Source organism: Megalobrama amblycephala, linkage group LG6 (genome assembly GCF_018812025.1).
Source record: "Megalobrama amblycephala isolate DHTTF-2021 linkage group LG6, ASM1881202v1, whole genome shotgun sequence".
NCBI classification, from domain to species: domain Eukaryota; kingdom Metazoa; phylum Chordata; class Actinopteri; order Cypriniformes; family Xenocyprididae; genus Megalobrama; species Megalobrama amblycephala.
The window spans coordinates 37,763,031-37,788,728 of NC_063049.1; the positions used below are offsets into that span (position 1 = coordinate 37,763,031).

The following is a 25,698-nucleotide window of genomic DNA, read 5'->3' on the forward strand; positions in this document are numbered from 1 at the left end:
TAACATTCTGTCACTTACTCACCTATATGTTGCTCCAAACCTGACTTACTTTCTTCTGTAAAACACAAAAGCTAAAACTTTTAAAGACTCCCTTTGGTGGAAATCAAGTTTTTAGTGTTGTTTATATGTCTGGGTGGTATTTTTAATGTGATGGCGAACGGGAACATGGTTTGTGTAACATTAGCAACATCATTATTAGCTCTTTGATAACGTACTACTTAAGCAAAAGGCTAATCATATCAAATGCCGTTATGTGTCTGACATTGTTGAGAGCGATACATAAAACACATTACCATTCTGATACATTGACTTGTATACAAACCTGTATAATTCACTCTTCCACTTCTTCTGAATCAGTTTCTGTTTTAAACATATGGCTGAATTAAACCAGTATTTCCACTTGCCATAGTGCAGCGTTTACTACAGTAAAGTTGACCAAGTGGATCTCTGAGTTGGTGTAAGTGAGTGGAGGCGGGGCTAATTTGCATATTCATGGGACCATGTATACTAAATGAAGTGAGGATGTAGCTATTTTAAACCATGAATAAATTTTTTGTCATTTTGGTGATCAAAGATGAGTTTTAAGAGATAAAATTATTGACTACGGGGAGACTTTAAGAATGTTTTAACTGTTTTTGTCCATACAATGAAAGTCAATGGGGACCAAACAATATTGGACTCCACTAACTTTGATTGCATGGAAAAAAATCACTGAGCCATTCTTCAGTATATTTGTGTTCCACAGAAGAAATAGTCATATAGGTTTGAAATTTCAGTCTTTTCTTCACACAAAGCTATCATCAACTTTAGAATATAGTGCATCAGTCATATGGATGAATTTTATGGTGCTTTTTGTGCATTTTGAAGCCTGATTGTCAATGTATGGAGAAAAAAAACTATGTGAAAATACACAAAAAACAAATTCTCTTTTTGTCCTCTACAGAAGTAAATAACACCATGCAGCATTCTGGAATGGCATGTGGGTGAGTAAATGATGACAGATTTTTGGGTAAATTATCCCTTTAAATTTCAGTCTGTATTCAGTCAATATTCACGCAAAGCTACTGTATTACTTCAGAAGTCTTAGAATATAGTGCACAAGTTATATGGACTAATTATATGATGTATTTTAATTGTCACTGTATGGAAAAGAACTATGTGAAGATTCCATAAAAAGTCCCATTTTGTCTTATACAGAAGTAAAAAAAAAAAAAAAACTCATGCAGTATTCTGGAATGATATGAGGCTGAATAAATGACAGAATATTTATTTTTTAGGTGAACTATAAAATTAAAATTTTACTTTGTTCTTTACACAAAGCTATAATATGACTTCATGAGAATTAGAATATAGTGCATGAGCCATTTGGACTACTTTTATAGTGCTTTTTATGCTATTCTTTTCATACATTTTTCAAGTCTGATTGTCAATGTATGAAAAACAACTATATGAAGATTCCCTAAAAAAAAATTTTTGTCTTCTAAAGAAGTAAATAAGAGTGTACAGCATTCTGAAATGACATGAGGGTGAGTAAATAATGACAGGATTTTAAATTTTCATGTAATTTTTGGATGTATATCCCAACCAGGAGCTATCTATGAAGCCTGTGACCATATATCACCAAATAAAAAAAATGTCAGTAATCCACACAGAACAATGATAAAGTAACAACAAAGAACCTCATTAACCCGAACACATCTGATTCAGTAATTCTATTGTGCAGTTCTGATTGTGTTCATCCCAATTGTAATTCAGCTGTAAAGCTAAATTTTTGCCAGTATGTGTTCTTTCTCTTTTTTTTTTTTTTTGGAGGATGTGAGCTTAGCTTGTGCGTGTAATCCCCTGACACAAGCCAAATCCGCTTGTCTGTTAAGCTAAGCCCAGGAGAGCTTGCACAGTCGACACAATGGCCCAGACATATTGGTGCTAACTTCAAAAACGCCTCACAGACAGACAGACAGATAGGAACATGCAATACTAAAGCCAAAGCGAACACTGCCAGCCAGAAGTAACACTTCCAACGACGGCCCACAGCCACGTCAAAGAAGCTCGGGCGCTCGTGGCGGGACCGTACGGGTGATTGACGACAGACGTATCTCCACCTCTCCCGGGACTGTCTCTCGTTTCATGGGACCTGTTAACCATGATCTCCAAAGCTGGAGAGGCAGAGCCCGCGTGGGGGGTTTGTCTTCTCTCGGCCCCCATAACAACAGCCTGTGCACTCTAATTAAACAACAGATTACAGAGAACCACCACACGCTCCGCCATTGGGATGTACGGAAAAGACTTCCAAAGGGTGAAAAAATGAAACCATTGCCCCTGCACACATAACTCAGTGGAATTGAAAAGTAAATACGAATCCCATTTACATATTATTATCATGTATATTTGTGCTCCATTAAGTCCCGTGGTTCCTCAAGGCCTTACTGTTAGCGTACAGGCGGCTGTAAGGCTGGAGAATCACTAGAAGCTCATAGATGAAGGAGAGAAAGAAACCGAGATAAATACCCATGATGATGTGCAAGGCTGCAGTCACAGTGCGTCTTATTCCATGCACAGAGCACGCCACCACGTCAGTAGAACCTACGGAAGGATAATTACACACATTTTAACTCTTTAAGGAATAGTTAGTGCCCAACTCAAAAAAAGAACCAAAAATGTAGCTCATATGACTTATGAACACAAAACTGTGTTAATGAGCCTAAAAATGTTGCATAAAATGTGCTATTTTCCAAGTCTTAAAGGATTAGTTCATTTTAAAATGAAAATTACCCCAAGTTTTACTCACCCTCAAGCCATCCTAGGTGTATATGACTTTCTTCTTTCTGATGAACACAATCAGAGTTATATTAATAAACATCCTGACGCATCCGAGCTTTATGATATTTAACTTCATAACTTGTTAAATATGGATATTTTTTTTACACAAACGCATCGCTTCGCTTCAGAAGGCCTTTATTAACCCTCCGGGGCCGTGTGGAGTATGTTTATGATGGATGGATGCACTTTCTTGAGCTTCGTACTCATTGGTCCTGTTCACTGCTATTATAAAGCTCGGATGCATCAGGATATTTATTAATATAACTCAGATTATGTTCATCAGAAAAAAGAAAGTCATATACACCTAGGATGGCTTGAGGATGAGTAAAGCTTGGGGTAATTTTCATTTGAAAGTGAATTAAGCCAGAGAACAATGACATGTTTGTCTGTTTGTCACAAAAACAAAGTTATTTGAAAGCTTCAGAAGACTGAATCAAGCACATGAGACAAACTTCATAACTTCATAGCAAAAAATGTCATATTATAAAAATATATATATATATTATCTTATATACAGTAGTGGCCAAAAGTGATGTCCAGCTTAATTGATGTCCGGCCTATTGGTCCTTTCTCTTCACCCTTTATTCAAATATTATTAAAAATGTGTTGAAGATTTTTTAAGCATATTGCATAGTTGTTGCTTGGAGTTATTTTTTTTTTTTTTTTTGTGATAATGCAATGAAACATGCCAAATTGTGCAGACATCATTTTTAGCCCAGGCTGTCATACAAAGAAATTATGAGTACATACAAAAACAAGAGAGAACCAATGAAATATTAATAATTGATTGTTTTATTCAGTGTATGCTTTTTCCTGTCAGCTTTTTGTTTTTCTATGCATTTTTGGCATAGTAAAATAAAACCTGTAGCTGTAGTTTACCTTTTTTTGCCAAATAATTTTGTCAAATAAAAACCTTAACCAAGCTCAGTGTGTTGTTCTTACCTCATCTTTAAAATATTTAAAAATATACATAAATATTTTCCTCATATTTTGATGGTGTAATCAAACTTGTAGGATCATTAAAAACAAATATCACTTTTGGTCACTACTGTATGTCATATAATTAATACAACCAACACATTATATAAATATTTATTATATTATACTGAATTAGGTATTTCTGCATTATTGTCATGCAAATATTTTCAAAACTGTCTTAATGTTTCAAAAATGCAACATAAAATTCACTACATTCCTAGTCTTCTGAATCCATATGATAGGTTTGTGTGATTATCAGTGAACAATGACATTTTGGTCTGTTTGTCACACAAAGTTATCATATAGCTTCAGATGACTTAGAATAAAGTCATTCTGTTGCATTTTTAGAAACATTAAGACAATATTAAGAATATCTTCATGACACACGCAAAAAAACTCATGAGCTTGAGTCATGGTAAGAAACACCCTTGCGTTAAGATTCATCAGTAGCCTATTTTTCAATAGATTCAGTATACAGATTTGTATTTTTGGGTGAATTGTTCCTTTAAATGGACTTATGCATTCCATAAACAAGGCAGCCTGTCTATTTTGATCAGTTCTGTTCTCCGCGCAGGTGATTTTGTGATAAAGCTTTTTCTCGTTAGACACACGCTGATGCTGATGCTATGAGACCATCTGAATGCTGTGGCATATGGTCCCATGATGTTTGCTATAGTGTGTATCCCTGCACAGACACTGTTTACTCTCTGTGAGTGATGAGATTCCATTAAGAACGGCTACAGAAACGTGAAAAAATGTAGCTTTGCTTTATTATAGTAGATTCTCTCCCCTGCATATCAATGTTCTCAAGCACCTGCTACAGAGGACAAAATGGGAACCTTTCCATTCAATTTCTATTCGACCAATCATGGCTCACTTAAAGTCCCCATGAAATCAAAACTGAAGTTTTTTGGCTTTGACTATGAATATGTTAGCCTTAAGGTAATCTATAAGCTAGTGTGCTCCAAAACAATAACAAAATTCACATTTAGAGGATATAAGCATTCAAAACTTACAGTCTCTCACTTCCACCAACATGGATCAACGATTTCGATGACATCATTTTGCACTTCTCATCAGATTTTCTGTCCAATCAAATGCTCTCTAGAATCTGAAACGTCCCGCCCCCTACACTAAATAGACGCTAAAGCTGCGGCTGAAATCGGTCACCTGTTCAACACGATTGATATTTTGTATATGGTGAATGGCACATAATGCACTAACACAGAAGATAGGGAACAATTCAGACAGTCCACTGGGGCGAATAAAGTCTGGTTTCGCATTAGTGTCCCACCCTGTCTTCCTGTTTCAGTGGAAATTATGTCAACACATTGAATAACGCTGTGTTTCAAGGCACTTCAGTGGGCCTTTAAAGTCCGCAATAATCTAAGTGTTTTATGCTCTAATTATGCACAATTTTCTTTCTTAAGCATGTTTTATTTTCAGAGCATAACAATATTAGAACATGAACATGGTATTTTTACTGCACTAAAACTATTTACTTCAGGAAAGTGCATATTTATGAGTGTGTAGTGAGAGTATGCTACTGTTGTGACATACTGCAAAGTATTTTTGTAGACAAACTTCATAGCACAAGGAGTTGTGGCAAATATTAGGGTTAATCGTACAAAAACTGTCAAGAAATGGTCATATTTTCCCCCAAATTAAAAGGTAATTATATTATATTATATTATATTACGTAAGCAATAAGGTACGAGAGGCTGTGCTGTATCATGAATAAGTCACGGCTGAAAGGCGTTGTTAGGCACACAATACAAATATTAAAGCAAAAAATATGCATCAATGCAACTTTCATGAAGAAAAATCATTAAAAGCCTTCCTTCCACCGGAAAAAAATAGTCCCTGACCGTGAACAGCAACAGAAGTTACATTATTATGCCATTAGATGGCGGCAAAGACTGTCTTTATGATTGTGTCAGTCAGTAGCTAAGACTTTTACATTGAAAAGACTGAACAAGACGCAACTGACAAATGCTTTGACTAGCGCTGTCAGTCACGGGAAAACCCCTTAACTGTTAAAAGGACAAGATAATACATCAGACATTTAAACAGGTTTTTTATTATGAACATAGGACTGACCTGAAGGAAAATGGTAAATCTGAATGCAGGTAATAAACTCGCTCACTCGATCTCTTTCTCACAACACTCTTCTACATAATACAGTAAGCCTCAATGAACAATATCAATCAAGAACAAACAGTTTACGTTGCTAAGAGTGGTTGCTAAGGGTGTTGTGTAGTGATACACAGAACCGTTGGGTGAAGCGGTCATGGCCCTGTTTTATCGTGAATAAAACACAACTATTGACCAATCAGAATCAAGGACAGGAACTAACCATTTTATAAATTATGTTATATTATATTATTTCTTCTGCTGAACACAAAATAAGATATTTTGAAGAATGTCGGTAACCAAACAGTTGATATGGACCCCATTGATTTCCATAATATGGAAAAAATACTATGAAATTCAGTGGGGTCCGTCAACTGTTTGGTTACTGACATTTTTCAAAATATCTTCTTTTGTGTTCAGCAGAAGAAAGAAATTCATACAGGTTTTGGAACAACGTGAGGGTGAGTAAATGATGACAGAATTTTCATTTTTGAATGAACTATGCCTTTAAATGGATTTGTGCATTTCATAAACAAGCAACCTTTCTATTTGGATCAATTCTATTCTCTGCATAGGTGATTTTGTGATAAAGCTTTGTCTCGTTAGTCACAAGCTGAATACTGTGACAAATGCTTTGTACTTTTGTATATTCGAAATAGAATTGCCTTTCTAAAGATTCACCCATCAAAAAATATCAAACACCTTTGGAATACTGTTTTCAATGTACTCTGATTTGGAACACCCTAGTTCTGGTCTTGCGCACTGTTTAGGACTAGTATGTGAGTTGTGATGCAGCATTGATTTAAAACAGCAGCAGCTTCACGCATCTAATGAGTGAGGTAAAGTTAATCATTACAAGATGAGGACTTTGTTAAAGGGCATTAATTTAAGTTAATATCGCCTTGTGCCAATTAAGGCGGTTTACCTTTCTGGCAGCTTGCGAAGGGAGAACAGGTGTGTGTATTTGTACTGATTACTACCAGAGACAAACAGCAGAGAGAGGCTTGTCCTTGTCGGGTGAGTAGGCATTTCCTTTCATGCAGTTATCTGGCCAGTGTGTTTGCTCAGATCAACAGGGTATGAAAGCAAATGTCTGTAAATGAGAACAGGACGGAGGTGTTGGATGAAACCGTTCCCTCCCTTTCTGACGATGGAGACAGCCAGGCCTACAGTGCTGGACATGCACTCACACTCCAACTGAATTTGGCTGCAAGTAAATGTCCCTCTTCCCACCTACCAGGTCACTGGTAATGTAGCCCTCCCTCACACACACACACACACACACACACACACATACATGATGCTTCCTGGCCTCTCTGTGAGTTTCCATATGTTGTGATGATTTCAACACAAAAGCCAGGCTCTGAGCCTCAGCTCAGTAAAGGTAACAGCGTCTGACGGACTGAGTTCCAAAACCCAGAGATCTGCCTTACTACTGCTGTTGCTACTAGGGATGGCCATTTGAAGCATTTTGTTTACTCAAGTACTCGATAGATTAAACAGGGCTGCGTTTCCCAAAATCATCGTAAGTCTAAGTTGATTGTAGAACAATTGCTACCAATGGTTTCTAGGATCAACTTAGGCTTGTGATGCTTTCGGAAAAAAGCAGACATTTTTCGCTATTTTTTTTAATTTTTTTTTCTAAGCATATCTGAGATTTCTGCGGATTATCGTAATGTGTGCACACAAATATATTTGCCCCATATTAAAGGATTAGTTCCCTTCAGAATTAAAACTTTAATTTACTCACCCCCACGTCATCCAACATGTTTATGTCTTTCTTCCTTCAGTCGAAAAGAAAGGTTTTTGAGGAAAACATTCCAGGATTTTTTCCAGGATTCAGGTTTCAATGCAGCTTCAAAGGGCTCTACACAATCCCAGATGATGAATAATGGTCTTGTCTAGCGAAACAATCGGTCATTTATAAAAATTAAAAAAAGTTTTAGATCGGTACTTCCGCCAACGTCACACATGACCTTTACAACATGTTTACATAATGTGTGAAGTGGACGCTAGTGCAAGATGAGCATCTGTGGTTAAAGTATATACGTTTTTATTTTATTTTTTTAGAAAATGACCGATTGTTTCGCTAGATAAGACACTTATTTCTCGTCTGGGATCGTGTAGAGCCCTTTGAAGCTGCATTGAAACTGAAATTTGGACCTTCACTATATGGAGAAAAATCCTGGAATGTTTTCTTCAAAAACCTTTCTTTTCGACTGAAGAAAGACATGAACATCTTGGATGACATGAGGTGAGTAAATAATCTGGAAATTTTAATTCTGAAGTGAACTAATCCCTTAAGTCAATAAACATTTGGCACTTTTAAAGACCCAATGAAGTGCCTTGAAACTCTCATCATTATTCAATGTGTTGACTAAAACAGGAAGACAGGGCGGGACATATTGATCAGCTCCTCCCCTTTTTTTAAATGGCCAATAGCATTTTGTTTATATCACAGCTCAGTCAGAGCCATTGAGCTTGGTAAAGCTACAGTTTCTTCCTAATATCTAACTGCTGCTCCTCCATATCGCTTTAAAATAGACTGTAGCATTCTGTGCAAAATTCAAATGGGTCCAAAATGTTTTGCATATGATCCGCTCTGTGCTCTACTATCGTGTCTCTGGACTGGAGCAGACCGTATGCACACTGCGGCAAAACCAGACTTCATTCGCCTCAATGGAAAGCATATTTACCCTGTCTGAATTGTTCCCTATCCCCTATATAGAGCATTATGTGCCATTCACCATGTAGAAAATAGTAACTGTGTGAACTAGTGACCAATTTTAGGGTCCATTTATAATGTAGGGGGCGGAACGCTTTGATTCTAGAGAGCATTTGATTGGACAAAATCTGATGAGAAGCTGAAGTGTCATCAAAATCATTGATCCATACTGAAGGAAGTGGAGTTTTGAATATTTATGTTCTAAATTTTGTTGTTTTTGGAGCACCCTGGCTTATAGATAACAGTAAGGTTAATATATTCATACTAAAACCAGAAAAACTTCATGGGCACTTTCATGATATTCTTGTTCACTCACCTCTTGTTTCAAAAACACAAGTTCATATACTCGAGGTAATAGATGTCAGGACCTTCAGTGGATGCCATTTGACATTTTCATGACTAATTTTTATTTAATTTATGCTGCCTCTAATTTACAATAAAATGTCCATCATATTATTACATTGTCTGTAAGAATAGAAGTAAGAAATAACTGCGAGCAGCGTGGCGGGCCCAAGCCCGGTGACCGCCACCCCGGTGGCTCAGGGCAACTGTGCACACGGGCAATAGGCACTTAAAACGGTTAAACATCAAAGGACTATGTCAAATTCACTCCATTACTGCATACAAGGTGCCACTATAGAGCCCCTCCTCCCTGCCCATTTTCAAAGGATTACATGTGCCAAGTTTTAACATTATTCTGATGAATTTTGAAGCAAATCAGGTAAAAATAAGAGGGTGATCTCAAGATGCTGAAAGTGACACATTTTTGCTTCCAGTTGGTGGCGCTATTACTTTGAATCACAAAGTCAATCATGTGATCAGCCTTGTACAACGAAGACTAAGCCGAAGTTTCATCAAAATCAATTAATGTATGCAGAAGTTATAACACTTTGTTTCCCTTTTCTTGCCATAAATTCGTTGCCTCGCCACGGCCAAACCGTTTTGAAATCAAAATCCGTTTGCAATAAACAACTTCATGTGTTAGCAACAAGTTAAAAAAAGTTTGGTGTAAATTGATAAACCCTGTAGGAGTAGTATAAAATTCATGCCTGTTTTTTCAAAAAATTAACATTCAAACCAAAATAGCTGACTTCCTTTGGTCGGAGCTAATGAATGTAAATTAGAAAATTGTCCGGTTGAGAACTATGTGTACCGATTTTGTTAGGAAAAACTAACCCCCACTTTTTCAAAAGGTGGCGCTACTGGCCCCTCCACCAGCCCATTTCATGGCTTTGTCCATGTCTACTGTTGCAATATTGATGTGTGTTCGAGTTTAGCAATTTAACAGTAAGGCCTCAAAAACACTCAAGAATATTATACAGTTTACCTGTTGCCATGGCAACATATTTCAAATATCAAAAATCCTGTCAAGGTCTACATCTGCTGTGAAAAACTTCATGGGCACTTTCATGATATTCTTGTTCACTCACCTCTTGTTTTAAAAAACACAAGTTCATATACTCGAGGTAATAGATGTCAGGACCTTCAGTGGATGCCATTTGACATTTTCATGACTAATTTTTATTTAATTTATGCTGCCTCTAATTTACAATAAAATGTCCATCATATTATTACATTGTCTGTAAGAATAGAAGTAAGAATTAGACGTTTCCCTCATTGAAGTAATAATAATGAGATTTATTGTATTGTGGTAATGAGGATTTCAGGGATTTTATTTATTTGGATTTTCATTTTTATTTGAAATACAGTGAACCCCCAAATTATTTTTATTTTTAGATTATTTTTATTTTTTGTATACAATATTGCAGTTTCATTGTTCTGAATTTACTTTAAAAAAAAAAAAAAAAAAAAAACAGCATAAAGTACAGTAATGAAAATGGCATTATGGTCAATTTTTTTTTTTGTGCTCGTCACTAACTCAAAGACAGCACACAGCTAATAAAATTGTAAAAAAAAAAAAAAAAAAAATTAAATAGAATTTTAAATGGATTTTAACAGACATTTCTCTCACCCTGTTTGCCATCTTTTTTTTTTTTTTTTTTTTAAGTTCATCGCAATGCATTATGAGTTTGCCTTCTCAGCAAAGTATTTATGTGATGTGCTTTAGAATTTGGCCTAAAGAGCGTACAGTATCTTTCCTTTTGAAACAGCCTTCTCATCAGGAGTGTGCATATGATGCCTTAAAATACTGTCTACGTAGGCAGCTCGCTAGGTTTTGGACTGGAGCCGACTCACTCCCTGTCGTAAACGGCAAGCTGTGGCTTTGCTGTGTTATAGCAAAGCGAGTCCTACAGGGATAAATTCTGGTGCAATGCTTGTGAGAAACTGTAATATAAGGAGTGCTCGGTCTCCCGCCAATTAAAAGAAATATAATGAATGCGGTTACTTAACAGTCTCAGTGAGTGTGATATTAAAATCTCATTATCAGAATGCTAAAATTACCATTTATCGCACAGATCTGATAAAGCCCACTTGAGGTTCACCGAAGTGTTGTCTTTTAACGTTGTATTCAAACATTGACTCTTTTTTAGCGTTTGACATTGATCGTTTTGTTCTTTTGTTGTTGGGTGGTGTCTGCAGTGCCGCTGCCGTGCGGTAACTCTATATTTCAAGCGTGCATCTGCCTCTCCCGCAAGGCTCAGAGCAACAGCCTGTGCCAACATCATCGGGAGTTCCATATATTACCCATCTCCATTCCAGAACCTAGTGACGAATGGTGCTAGCGCCCAGATATTAGAATAGGGGGGCGACTAGGAAGGAAGGGGGCTTAGAAAGAGCGAGAGAGAGAGAAAAAAAATTGTCCTTGGAAGTGCGAGCACTTCTGCAGAACAATTAACTTAATTAAGCAGACAGCATGAATATTCATAAGGCAGTTAATGTCTCCCTCATCCAGGCAGATGAATGTGATGCAATGACTCGCTAGTCAAGCATGTCTAAGAGTCTCGTGGAAACTGCACCAACATTTTGGTTCTTTGCCTGGAATATCAAAGAAATTAACAGTCCCCCTGAAACCCTTAAAAGCAGGCAAATTAATTAGAAGCCTGCAATTTATATGCTATACGTACCGAGGAGTATATACTGTGGTGCATAGAGAAAGCCTTTAATTGGGCAGGGCACTGCATTTCTCAATGTTTATCCTGCATCATGTAAATAAGGTATTTGAAACATTCTTTGTAATTAGTTTTATCTTTCGAAAAACTTGAGTGCGCTATGAATATTGACAGAAAGGAGCATAAAAAAATGACGAATTAAAGCGTTAACGAAACTAGTCTGTTTCCCAGCTAAGATAATTAGATGTCGATGTAGCTGCTATTCATGTATATTTTATTGGTAATTACTTGCGGTAAATCACTGTAGTTGATGCAGTACGTGGGTGTTTTTGCAAAGCTGTAACAAAGAGAGTGATTTGACTCCATTTTCTCCGTCCCTAAGGATTGACCTGGGTCTGATGTTGTCACCAAATGACACATCCAAACCTGCGCAGGGAAACGGCAAAGGCGGGGGGTCGTTTTTTTCCCCCTCCGCATTTGTGACAGGAAACTGTTTACAAATACTCCCGTGGGATTCGGCACTAATGAAGAGAAACCATGACCCCGGTACGGTCAGTTTGCAGCGGGTGCGGAGTTGGAGGGCTTCCATTGCTCCTAACAACAGCACTCCATTTTGCTGCGCCTGAAATGACAAGTGAAGGTCAATCTCTTGGACGAAAAAGTAGGGGCTGCTACCGTACCAATCCACCCTGCTCTCCCCTCCTCTTCCCACCTCGGTTTGGCAGCTCTTTGGGGTTGGTCTGTGCACACAATCCCGCAAAAAAAGAGAGAAAATATCCGAGCTTAGTCAGTCCTGTGTGAGCGTGGACAATACGCAGGGCTCTGGGCCGCTGATCCAAGGCCAGTGGATCCCGTTTCAAAGGCAAACCGAGGATGCTCCATTTCAGACACTCTTGAAGGCAATTAACTCTGTGTGCGAGTAGGCCATTCAGAGGCCTGACTGTGATTAAATCAATTTGATAATGATACACTCGCTTGCTGCTGTTATGAGCTGCCTGTTTGTTTTCGCTAGAGGAGTTTCAGAACACAATCAAACTAAATCATTCTGACAGCACTGAAACTAGAGACCGAAATTACTACAGGGTTTGATTTTTAATTGGCAGCACGCCTCTGATTGTTTTAGTGCAGGAATGAAGCGTAAAAAGTAGCATGGTTTATCCACAAGACTGTTGCTATACATTATCATATTTTATTACTAGTCATATTTTGACATGCTGTGATTATCAATTATAAGTTTTATTTCAGTTTCTTCTCTTAAATACCTTTATGGAGTCAAAACTGTTGTGTTGGATTTAGTTCATATCTGCTTTGAAGAAATTTGTATGTTAGTGTACTGCCTAATCTAAAAAAACATGCACACATATAATCTATATTAATGATATATTTTAGGATTATTTCAAAAACACACACACACACACACACACGTATATACCATTCTTTGTAGTTCTCGAATCTGATTGGCTAAAAGCCATGCGATATTCTAGTGATAACAGCACTCCTACCTTTTCAACGTTTGTATCACTCCGCTTGAAGCGACTGTCATGGCGGCCGAGCAAATCCACCATATTTTTTTACAAATATTACACTTGCTGTACCACGAACTGTAGTTTTAAGAGGTTTTTAGGCGATAATGTAGTTGTTTAGACCTGAAATATGTGACTCCTATTTAATCATAGCTCCCGTTTTACAATTTGTTTAGACGTTTTCAGAGGTGCGAGCTCCAGGCCGTCAGAGGTCGTTCAGTGCTCGTGTACCCGCCGAGAACAGCTTCATCTTGGCCAGTGCTTCTGGGATTTGCCGCTGGCTCTTATAGTTGTTAAACATGAAATATAATTCATTTTGGCTACATAAAACAGGCAATCTTTGGTCTTTTTAATGTATTGCTTGCTCTTGAGCAAATCGAATTGGGCTATGTTAAATTTAATAATTTAATATTGAGGCTATATTTAACTTGCATCCTGTAGAGCACTGCTTTTGTATGTTTGACTGAATTGTACAACTGTTTATTTCCTATTGTCATTTATAATCTATTGTTTATAATATTGTTAAATATTGTTGTTCAATAAATATTATATTTTCTATAAATAATGTTGTATTTGCTATTGAAAGAGGGTCTGTAATATAGATTATATATAAAATGTATTTTTGTGTATGTGCTTTTGAAGTGTGTGTGTGTGTGTGTGTGTGTGTGTGTGTGTGTGTGTGTGTGTGTGTGTATATATATATATATATATATATATATATATATATATATATATATATATATATATATATATATATATATATATATATATATATATATATATATATATATATATATATATATATATATATATATATATATATATATAAAATATAATATATGACCAGAAATTATTTTATTTTATATAATCATTATATTTTATATTAAATTTATTGTATTTAATTTCTAAACAAACAAACAAAAATATTTACATATTTGCTGAAAGTTGTTTTTTTTTCTTATTTAAAACTAATTTATTAAAATTATAATTAAAGACTATGTAAATAAAAGGGGTTTTGAACTAATATAGTATATCTAGAATTTATTTCCATACATGTATAGCTTGAAAGCTATTTCACTTGCATAATCTGATATACTTCTGTGTGAAACAAGATATACAACAAGAATAACCATTGGGAATTTATTGTTTTGTGGAAAGTGGGAGTTGCATACTAGAATGGAGCCAGGTGGTTTGAGGGGAGGGGTTGAAGAGTTACATTTGTGACATCATCCAGAAAAAGCCGGAGATATTTTGATATGTTTACAATAATGTGCACGGGATGAATTGTGCACAGTAAGACCAGAAACGTGTATAATAGTAAATTGGGTCAAGTGAATTGGGTCAATTTTGAATTCATGTTGACTCAGCGAGGACTGAACGCTCATTCGCATGCACTCTCCTGAGAGGAGCTGGACATTTTGGGCTGTACTGGGGACAGCTGCAGGAGAAAGAGATACACCACCCCTGATCCTCACCTGCTGGTATTATGCCGAGAGGAAGTGCTGCTTGGACAGGCGTGAAGATGGAATCTGTGTCCCTCCCAGCGTCCATCTGGGCTCGGAGAAGCAACCCGTGGGCCACCTCAGCCACAGAGCCATCTCCCCCAACACATACCACACTAGAGAGAAAGCAAACGGATGGGCGGTGAGTCATGTGACCCAAAGTCATGGCCAAGGGCTGGCTAACGCACATGTAACAATTAGGCTGTTGTTCACTCATGTGGATAAATGTAAATCCATATGGAAGAGTATTTGATTGAATATACAGATTACACATGGCATAGTTATTCCTTAAATATGATTAAAAATTCCTACTAAGTCTTTATTAGAGGAATCCATTTCAATTAATGGAAATCATAATTCCCATTACGTCGTATTGAACAATAGATTAAACCATGGAAGTGTCGAGAGAGAGAGAGGCATGTATTTTAATTGGGAAATGTCCTTTTTTTTTCTTTTTTTCAAGAATAGAGGAAAATCTGTCAGATCTCAGCAGCAAAATAAATCATTAAAAATGGCTGAGACCACTAATCTGCTTTAAGCACATTACTAATAAATGAACACGGCCTAGTAAAGCTGATTACATTTAATTCAGAAATGCCCTTTAGCAATACTGTACAATCTCACAAATAGATTTGTTTAGCAGACACGGCCAGCACTAATAGGCAAGTAGTCATGCCACTCACAAAATGAGTTCTGTGACCTTGCAGTCGCAGGTGTTTGGGATAAATCCGCCTGCAATGTTTTGATCCGCCATATATGTAGAGCCTCGAAGGACGCTGTGAATCTACCAAATCAGGAGAGTAAATATTAAGCGATACATCAAAGCTCACCTATTCACCTGTGGGTTATTTCATGAAGCAGTGGGTGGGACTAACCATGTTAAGAACATTTTATGCTTTTCACAGGTGTCAGAGACTGTGCCTTATCTTCATCTGTAGAGGTTAAAGCTTCAACTGAGAGGCCTGACCAAACACACGGTGTGCCGAGACAATGCAGAGCTTTATGGGAATGACGGAATGGGGTCGAGATGAACAAGCCCCATTCCACATTAACCAAGGTTCAGTGCTGAAGTTAACGTGTAAGGCAGTCAACTGATTAAAAATGATAACCAGATTAAATGACATGATATGCTGATTGATTAAATTAAATGAATGGCAAATAAATATTTAAGAGTTGCCCCAAATGAAGATAATTCAAAGACATTGCATAAAATGTGGCTTTAGATGTTTTATTTTCATATCATTGAGCGTAAGCTCATCATTAGCCCACAATAATCCATTTTTTGGAATTTTTTGATCTGTCCAAGGAAGACTTTGCATTTCTTTAAATTATTTGTCTATGGGCCTTTAGTTTTGTCATGAACCATGAGTATCACATTTTAAGATGCTGTGTCAAGTTAAAACTAGTTCTAGTAATTTTATCCATATTAAATCCATATTAAATGTGGATATTTCTTTTACACAAAGGCATCACTTCGCTTCAGAAGGCCTTTATTAACCCCTGGAGCCTGTGTGAAGTATGGAGCCGTGTAATGCATGTTTATGATGGATGTATGCACTTTCTTCAGCATTTGAAAGTGAACTAATCCTTTAAGTAACAAAGTTATTTTTTGAATAAATTCTGATAAATCAACAATCTATATCGTAACTATTTTACGTTTTGCTTAAAGGTGCCCAAGAATGCTTTTTCACAAGATGTAATATAAGTCTAAGGTGTCTCCTGAATGTGTCTGTGAAGTTTCAGCTCAAAATACCCCATAGATTTTTAAAAAAAAAAATTTTTAACTGCCTATTTTGGGGCATCATTAACAATGCACTGATTTACACTTCGGCACCGCCCCCTTAAATCACGTGCTCCCTGCCACACGAGCTGTCGACTATATTACAGCGCATTTACAAAGTTCACACAGCTAATATAACCCTCAAATGGATCTTTACAAGATGTTCGTCATGCATGCTGTATGCATGCTTCGAATTATGTGAGTAAAGTATTTATTTGGATGTTAAAGTTTTATTCTGAGTGAATTTGAGGCTGTCCTCCGTGGCTAACGGCTAATGCTACACTGTTGGAGAGATTTATAAAGAATGAAGTTGTGTTTATGAATTATACAGACTGCAAGTGTTTAAAAAATGAAAATAGCGACGGCTCTTGTCTCCGTGAATACAGTAAGAAACGATGGTAACTTTAACCTCATTTAACAGTACATTAGCAACATGCTAACGAAACATTCAGAAAGACAATTTACAAATATCAGTAAAAATATCATGCTATCATGGATTATGTCAGTTATTATTGCTCCATCTGCCATTTTTCGCTGTTGTTCTTGCTTGCTTACACTGTAAAAAATTACCGTGATTTTAACAGTAAAAGACTGTAAAAATGCTGCGGTGAAAAACTGTTGATTGGTTTACAGAAAGTTTCTGTACTATATACGGAGAATAACTGTAATAGATCTAATGGTACATTTAATGTAATTTTACGGTAAAATACCGTTAAATTCACAGTTTTTGGAAGTGAAAAATAACAATTCATTGTAAAATTTACAGTGAAAAACCGTAAATTGACATTCCCACAATTCCCTGCATGACACTTCACATTTGATATATTTTCGTTGAAATAACTCTGTTTCTTCTTAGTTTTTCTAATTTTTTTCTAATCAGTTATGTACATTAGGGTTTTATGTTACATCTAATGTTGTTAAATTAATGTTTATTGCATTTTTAAAATTTCATGCATGTTACCATGATGGTGTTTAGTGTGTGTGTGAATGACACTGTGTGCACCTTCTATATATTAGTATTGTCCTCCTCAGCTTGTGGAAAAGCTGCTTGTGATGAACTTTGATTCATCATGTGACTCTCATCACCACTGTGTTTGGTGACTGTCAGTGTATTATAAAGGTACAAAACAGATATTAGTACTTCATTAGGTTAGTAAATTAACATTATATCAGTTAATGAAATACGTTATTTTACCGTAAATTTAACAGATTTAAAATGTAAAATTCACATGTAACTCCGTAAGTATGTTTACGGTTTGATGTCATTTTTACAGTAATGTTCTGGTAACCACAGCTGCCGGTATTTTTCCGTAGAAACAACGGGATTTTTTTTTTACAGTGTACCTAGTTTGATGATTCGGCTGTGTGCAGCTCCAGACGTTAACTGGCTGCCCTTGTGTATAATCCCTTTCATAATGTTGGGAACATGGGCTGGCATTATGCAAATATTGGGGTGTACACCCCGACTGTTACGTAACAGTCGGTGTTATGTTGAGATTCGCCTGTTCTTCTGAGGTCATTTAAACAAATGAGATTTATATAAGAAGGAGGAAACAATGGGGTTTGAGACTCACTGTATGTCATTTCCATGTACTGAACTCTTGTTATTTAACTATGCTGAGGTAAATTCAATTTTTGAATCTAGGGCACCTTTAATTGGTGGCTAATTCGTACAAATTCGTACAATCTCACTCGTATGTTGTCGTACAATCTGTTTAAAACTTGATGAGTAAGCTTAGGGGCAGGGTTAGGGGTGGTCCTTCATAATGTGTTTCTTATAAAAATCATAAATTTTTGTACGATACAAATCGTACTAATTTATACTAAATCACCAACTAGTAAAATAGTTATATTTTCCAGTGAGATCGGGTTGGATAAATACAGCTGAAAAACTCTCCCCCAGTGTTGGGAAAAGTAAGGGTATAATGCTGTGTTCCATTTACCTCGGAAGAGGGATGTTTGAGCTGGGAATGATGTCACACCCAAGTTGAGCGCATTCCGGTACACAGATTGGAAAACAAAGATAGACGCGCAGGCAAACCTTTGTTGTGCTTGCTCTTTTGGAATACAAACATAAAGCAGTATTTGATAATGCCGAAGTATCATTTATGTTGAGCGTGTAAACACTACGGCCAATCAGAGCCATATATGTTGAGCGTGATGCTGTGTCAAGTTAAAACTATAGTTCTAGTAACTTTGAAAAGTTTTAGACTTGCATTTTGACAATAGCACTGAAGTTAAATTGACAGTATACAAGTAATGCATAGTATGTCATTTTTTTTTTTTTAAAGGATTAGTTCACTTTCAAATGAAATATGGACTTTTTTTTTTTTACACAAATACATCACTTCGCTTCAGAAGGCCTTTATTAACCCTTAAATGCATGACTGTTTCACCAATCATTCTTACATATTCGGGTCTTTATCGACCCGGATCTATATCTAACACAGAAGGATCTCTACCTGTCGCAATACTCAGAGGAGTTTTATATTAACAATTACAGAAGAATAAAATAAAGCATATTTTGTTACCTTTTGGAGCTTGAAAGGGCTCCGTTTGAGCAGATGTTTTATGCCATCACCACTGTCCTCCTGTCAGAGCTCATTTCCCAGTAAATTCAGCAAATAATAGGCTAGTTTTATGTTTGAGGTCGTGAATATGAACCCATTCGCGATCTCAAACATATTCTCAAAACTTCAAAAACAAAACATCTTCAAAATCAATATTTCGATCGCTAACAGCTTCACCAGATCCATCCAGTAACAGTTACAGTCATATTTGATTGCGTTCAGTACTTACTCTGCAGTAAATTGCTGAGCCATTTCATGTTTTCTTATTTCGTTTTCTGTCTGAATGAATCGTCACTTCAGCACTGTGTATCAGACATTGCCACCTTGTGGAATAAAAGTGAATTGCACTTATTCCGTCATCTAAGATTCAATTATTGTTGTGAAGAAAAAATATACATGCACTCATACACACTTCGGGTCGTTAGCGACCCTATACAATTTTTACAAAAAATGAATACAAAAATAGGCACTCTTTTATAATTTTATGATTTTTTTTTCTTGTTATATTCTTTATAGTGAATTGATTGAGGAATACCAAGAAGGTTGATGTCTAACTTTAAAAAATGAACGAGGAGGAGGGTAGTGAATGATGTCCCGGGTCACTAAAGACCCGAGGTGTGCATTTAAGGGTTAACCCCCGGAGCCATGTGGAGTACGTTTATGATGGACGTATGCACTTTCTTCAGCTCATGCTCATGACCCCTGTTCACTGCCATTATAAAGCGTGCGTCAGGATATTTATTAAAATATCTCCGATTGTGTTCATCAGAAAGAAGAAAGTCATATACAATCAGATTCATATATGTTGAGCGTGTGAACACTACGGCCAATCAGAGACATACATGTTGAGCGCGTGAACACTACGGCCAATCAGAGACATACATGTTGAGCATGTGAACACAATGGCCAATCAGAGGTATTTAAGAATCGGTTCAACAGAACTCAAAATGCTAGAGGGAAATGCTGGTTTTGTCACATTTTTTAAATTACCAACTTGGTACCGAGGTCTTGGTACGGAAGTCTTTTGATAACACTAGTACAGAGCATGACTATTTTCTTTCAGCTAACAATTCTCAACATTTACAGTTAAAATAATTTTTATTTGTCAAAAATGTGACATTAGGGTATGAGATACATTATATTTGTGACGCATTGCATTAAAAAGTCAGGAAATGGCCTTTTTTAAATTATAGCTTGTATATCAGACAAGCAAACCATGTTAGAGGAAAAGTAACTTTTCCAGTGTAAAAATTCATGCAAGCCAAGAATGGAGAGAGTCTCTGTGAGCTGACGGTGAGAAAAAGTAATGCACTACTTCCATAAATGTAACGTTCCCCAATGCGTCACGTCAGGCTCATTGTGTGGCACTTATCTCACTTCCCATCTATCAGCAGTCAATGTGGTGGCAGTAAAAATTGCACAAAAAAGGTCTTTCCATTCATGGTGCTGATAATTAACATAAATGTGTGAGGGGAATAATTGCATCCATCGCTGATGTGGCATCACTTTAACGTCTATTGTGTGTGGCACACCGCGTGACTTCATGTGAGACATAACTGAAATAGCACCGTTCCATTTAAACTGGAGGAAGCATCAGTTGCTGAAGTAATTAATGAGTGATGATCTATTAATGAAAAAACGTGTGATTAGTAATACCTTTGCAGAATGAATTCTTCATAAGTTAATTAATCGAGTTCAGAGGAATGAGGACAAGGGACTGAGTTTAGAGTGCTATAACACGTTTGCTCGACAGGAAAAAAAATCTGGAATTATGTCTCTTTTCTTTTGCTTTCACTGAGGTGCTAAAGATGGTGTGTTTTAACATTCCTTTCCAATAAAACACCCTACAGATAGGTCTTGACAAGCTGTCAGCTATTTAATGTAAAATCAGCATTAGTAGCATTATTATCACCCCATATATATAATATGGCGTGCATATAATCACCCCATATACATATACATATACATACAAAGTCATAATGGTTTGGAGCAACATGACAATTAAGTAAATGACAATTTTCATTTTTTTAAGTGACTATTCCCGTGAAGACCACTTCGCATGACTCTATTGTGCGACTGAAACATACCCCATGAGGCTGTAACAATAGTACTGACACAAATTCCCTGCTTGAAGATTATCCTGTTTAGCAAACAACAGAGAGAGTGATCATTTTTTTTTCTTTTTTTTTTCCCCGCCGGGTTAAGTAGCTTAGATATCCTCAGTGATTTGTCATGCCGACAGAAAATTAAATTTCAACAAAATCATCAGAGCATCATTTCTATAATCCTTGATAAAGAATAAGCTTTGTGAAATTGGAATACACAGACAGACCATGACTTATGCCGAAATTCCACACAGATATTATCCTCAGCGTTAAGTCTTGAGTCTTTCTGCTGCGCTGTACAGGAACAACAGAAATCTATTATCCGTAATGAAATCTATTACCATAAGTGCCAAGTTTTAGTACTATTACAGAGTTTTGTAGAGTATATTTAATAATTTTAGGTTTGATGTCATCACTTTTAATAACCTCATTGTTCTGTGATTAAATAATGCTTTTTTTTTTTTTAGAACAATTATATAATCTGATTTATCTAAATTATAAACTACCATTCAACAGTTTGGGGTCAGTAATAAATTAATACTTTTATTCAATAAGGATGCATTGCATTTATCAAAAGTGACTGTAAAGGCATTTATAAATTATTACCATTTCAAATAAATGCTGTTCATCAAACTTTCTATATTCATTAAAGTATCCTGAAATAAATGTATCACGGTTTCTACGCAAATATTAAGAAGCACAACTGTTTTCATCATATTAGAATGATTTCTGAAGGATCATGTGACACTGAAGACTGGAGTAATGATGCTGAAAATTCAGCTTTATCATCGCAGAGGAAAATTACATTTTAAAATACACTGCCCAGCCAAAAAAAAAAAAAAAGTCACTGTTTGGATTTTAATAGGCAAATACTTAAGAGTCTATGGATGGATCATTAATACAGTGATTATTATGTTTCTAGCATGTTATATGTTTGGCAACGGTTCTTTAACCCTAAAGGATGGAGTGTGTAGATTTTCATTTCTTAAACAACCATGTATTAAAATGTATCATGGCCATATTCCAGGATGACAATATCAAGATTCATCAGGATCAAATTGTGAAAGAATTGTCAGGAGGGAGCATGAAGAATCATTTTCACACATGAATTGGCATCTCTGAGTCCAGACCTTAACCTCAGTGTAAGTTTTTGGGATGTGCTGGAGGATACTTTACAGTGTGCTCACCTCTTGCATTGTCAATACAAGATCTTGACCAAAAATTGATGCACCTCTCGATGGAAATAAATATTGTGATGTTTTCCATCAAGAGGTGCATCAATTTTTGGTCAAGATCTTGTATTGACAATGCAGGAGTCAAGCACTCTGTACATCCCAAAGACTTTCAATGAATTTAAGGTCTGGACTCAGAGGTGCCAATTCATGTGTGAAAATGATTCTTCATGCCCCCTTACAACCATTATTTCACAATTTGAGCCTGATGAATCTTGACATTGTCATCCTGGAATATGGCCATGATGTGTCTTCCTGCATGGTTGTTTAAGAAATAAAAAGCTACACACACCATCAATTAGGGTTAGAAGAACTGTTGCCAAACATATAACATGCTAGAAACATAATAATCCCTGTAATAATGATCCATTCATAGACTCTTAAGTATTTACCTATTAAAATCCAAACAGCGACTTTTTTTTGTCAGGGCAGTGTATATTAAACTAGAAAACTGTTATTTTAAGTTGTAACAATGTTTCACAATATTACTTTTTTATTATTATTAAATAAGTGCAGTTTGGTGAGAATAAGATACTTCTTTCAAAGACAATTAAAATATTGTACTGACCCCAAAATTTTGAATTGTAGTGTAAAATTTAAAAATACTGTAAATATCCATGTGGTAATACGTATTTGTTTGATAAGGTGCATTACAGCATGTCATAATTACCACAGCGATTCTGAACAGTAAAAAGCCTTCACGTGCTTGTAGAACTTGTAATAACTATGTGTAAACTCGTAATTTTCTGAGAGCTACGACTTGTTCCACATGGCCGCTGTACCGCCGAACAGATTTTGGGTGTGTTCACACTTGTATGTTCTTTTGATCCAGACCAAAAAAGAAAATTATGCATTTAGCCCTGGTTCGCTTAGCATTCACTTAGTGTGCTGTGAGCTGGGCTAAATGCACTCGCTGTATGTGCGTACATATGATGGTATATGACAACTCGTGAAGAGCTTATAAAATGAGTAATCTATGATGAGAAAAAAAACAGGTATGCTTGAGCATTCTATCCTTTTTAGGGTCGCATCTTGTGACATCACATCCTGTTTTTGGTTTGTTTACATGTCTTTGGTCCGTGTTGCATTCATATTTCAGTCAAACGACACCAGAGTTTGTTTGAAAGCGGACCGAGACCCATCTTTTCAGGGGTCTCGGTCCACTTGTTTAGTGCGCACCAGTGTTCGGATGGCAGCGTTCACATTTCAACCGCACTAACAGAGCAATGGCACCAGAGTTCGTTTTAATCAAACCAAAACTGTCAAGTGCTTTAGGGCGTTTTCAAACTGGCAGTTTAGTTCGGAATGGGGCACGGTTCGTATGAAAAATTGGTAATGTGAATGGCACACTTCATATGCACCTACGGTTTTGTGGACTTACAACGGCTACCGTGTGCGCATGTCCGTTAAGTCCATGAGACCGTAAGGTGTCCCATTTGTCATTTTAGGTTTCAGAAGAGTGCTCGCGAGCGCCCCGTTTGGGGTCGATATGTGCCCTCGATGCGCACTTTTGCAGAGCCCGCACTGAAGTGAGCTCCACAGCAGACTTCTTCCTGACAGTCATTGCTCCATGTTTCTTCGTTGCTTCTTACATATAATGTAAAGCAGTCCTGCACTCATCTATCATCAGTGAATATATTGTGATGCCACCCAGCCCTAGGCCTCACAGCACCATCACTTTGAAACCGTCCTATCAGACCCAGTGATCCTAAACCCTGTGGTTTTATGTCAAATAAAGATTTTAAGTTCCACTTCGACCTCTTACAGTGTCTGATCTCTTTATTTCTAGATTCACAAGAACCCGGCCACCAAACCCTCTTACCACCTTCATACACCACAGATTAATCACCATTCAACATGAATGTGTTCTTCGCTCGGTGCTTGCCCTTGTCCTTTTGTCACTGCCGTGAACCTGCACGCTGTGTTTTTAATCAAAGACCACTGTGCCAGACCCAGCACGTCCCCTCCCACCGAGCCCAGAGGATGCAGCGGAACAGTAGGGCGGCAGTAACGGATGAGCGTTAAGCCGGGGCCGGAGATATTTAAGAGGAGCTAATTGTGAGAAGTACTGGAGCACGTGGAGAGAGACCGTACGATGTGGTGTGAGCGATGCCCCGCACCCGCGGTCGGCTGGATGGCGGTACTTCATCACTGCTTCCAGAACAGGTAATTAAGGAGCCACCTGCCGAGCCGCACCGGAGAGACCTGCTCTACCGGAGAGCTCCGCACTGGGCCCCGCGGCACGCCGCTCCAATCAAAGTATTATCACTCATTTTGTAAAAGTCCACCTCTGCCTTTCTCTCTCTCTCTCTCTTCTCCCTCTGTCCCAAACACTACTTTATTTATTAATGCTAAATGTCACCTCAAGAGAGGCATGGGGATGTGAGGGAGAGGCAGGATTACTTTGTCATCTGGCTTTGAATTCATGCCATCTTCATTCGCATCATAAAGCGCCTTTTAAAGGGATAGTTCACCCTTCAAATGATAGTTGTCATCTTTACGTTGTTCAATTCCTTTTCCTTCTTTGCTTTCTTATTAAGGAGAATGTCAGGACTGCTCTCTTCCATACAAAGAATATTATGAATATATTATTCATAGAAAATGCTTAACAGCCACCATTCACTTTCATTGTATGCAAAAAAGCAGCATGGATGTTCTTCTATAAATGACTCCTTTTCTTTTCTACACAATGACTAAAAAGCAATAGGCTTCACAAGACATGAGGTTGATGACAGAAGTTTCATTTATTTTAATTAGATGAATTTTCCTAATCTTTTGGTTCAGCACATGTAGCATTTGTTTAGACAGTCCAGTGTTTTTTTAGTATCACTGATACTATAATATTATAGTTATTAATAGATTAAAAAATATTTTTGTTTTTATAATATTAATAATTTTGTTTTGTTGTAATTTTTAATAGTGATTGTTTTTAATGTCCATATAGTTTTTATTAATTTTTATGTTAAACTAAACATTTAGTTAAACTAAATGAAAATGAGAAATGTTTCATTGTCAACATGTTTCATTGTCAGCATGCTGAAATAAAATCATTTCATAAAATCAAAGGTTTTTTTTCTTTTCTTTTTTTCCAGTTCCGATAAAATAAAAAAAAATAAAAAATTAGCTTTACTGTAATATAACGAAATTGGAAGCAATTAAAAAAAAAAAGAAAGCTCGCTCTCTCTCTCGTTTTTTTTTTTTTTTTTTTTTTTATATATATATATATATATATATATATATATATATATATATATATATATATATATATATATATATATATATATATATATATATATATATATAAAATATTAGTTTTTAT

At 36.5% G+C, this 25,698-nt stretch overlaps 1 protein-coding gene and 1 long non-coding RNA gene across 3 annotated transcripts in view; one reads left to right on the forward strand and one right to left on the reverse strand.

Annotated features, from left to right (window-relative positions):
- Positions 1 to 25,698, reverse strand: part of cerkl (ceramide kinase-like) — an 85,260-nt gene that overhangs the window by 14,837 nt on the left and 44,725 nt on the right. For both annotated transcript variants that reach the window (XM_048194502.1, XM_048194503.1), the window contains exons 5-6: positions 14,666 to 14,808; positions 2,509 to 2,583 (exon numbers count right to left, since the gene is read on the reverse strand). In XM_048194502.1, the coding sequence (XP_048050459.1) occupies positions 2,509 to 2,583; positions 14,666 to 14,808 (218 nt within the window). The remainder of the gene's footprint in view (positions 1 to 2,508; positions 2,584 to 14,665; positions 14,809 to 25,698) is intronic.
- Positions 6,776 to 25,509, forward strand: LOC125270660. Its single transcript, XR_007185401.1, has 3 exons — positions 6,776 to 6,948; positions 7,041 to 7,178; positions 24,169 to 25,509. It is a non-coding gene; the product is annotated as an uncharacterized LOC125270660 (long non-coding RNA).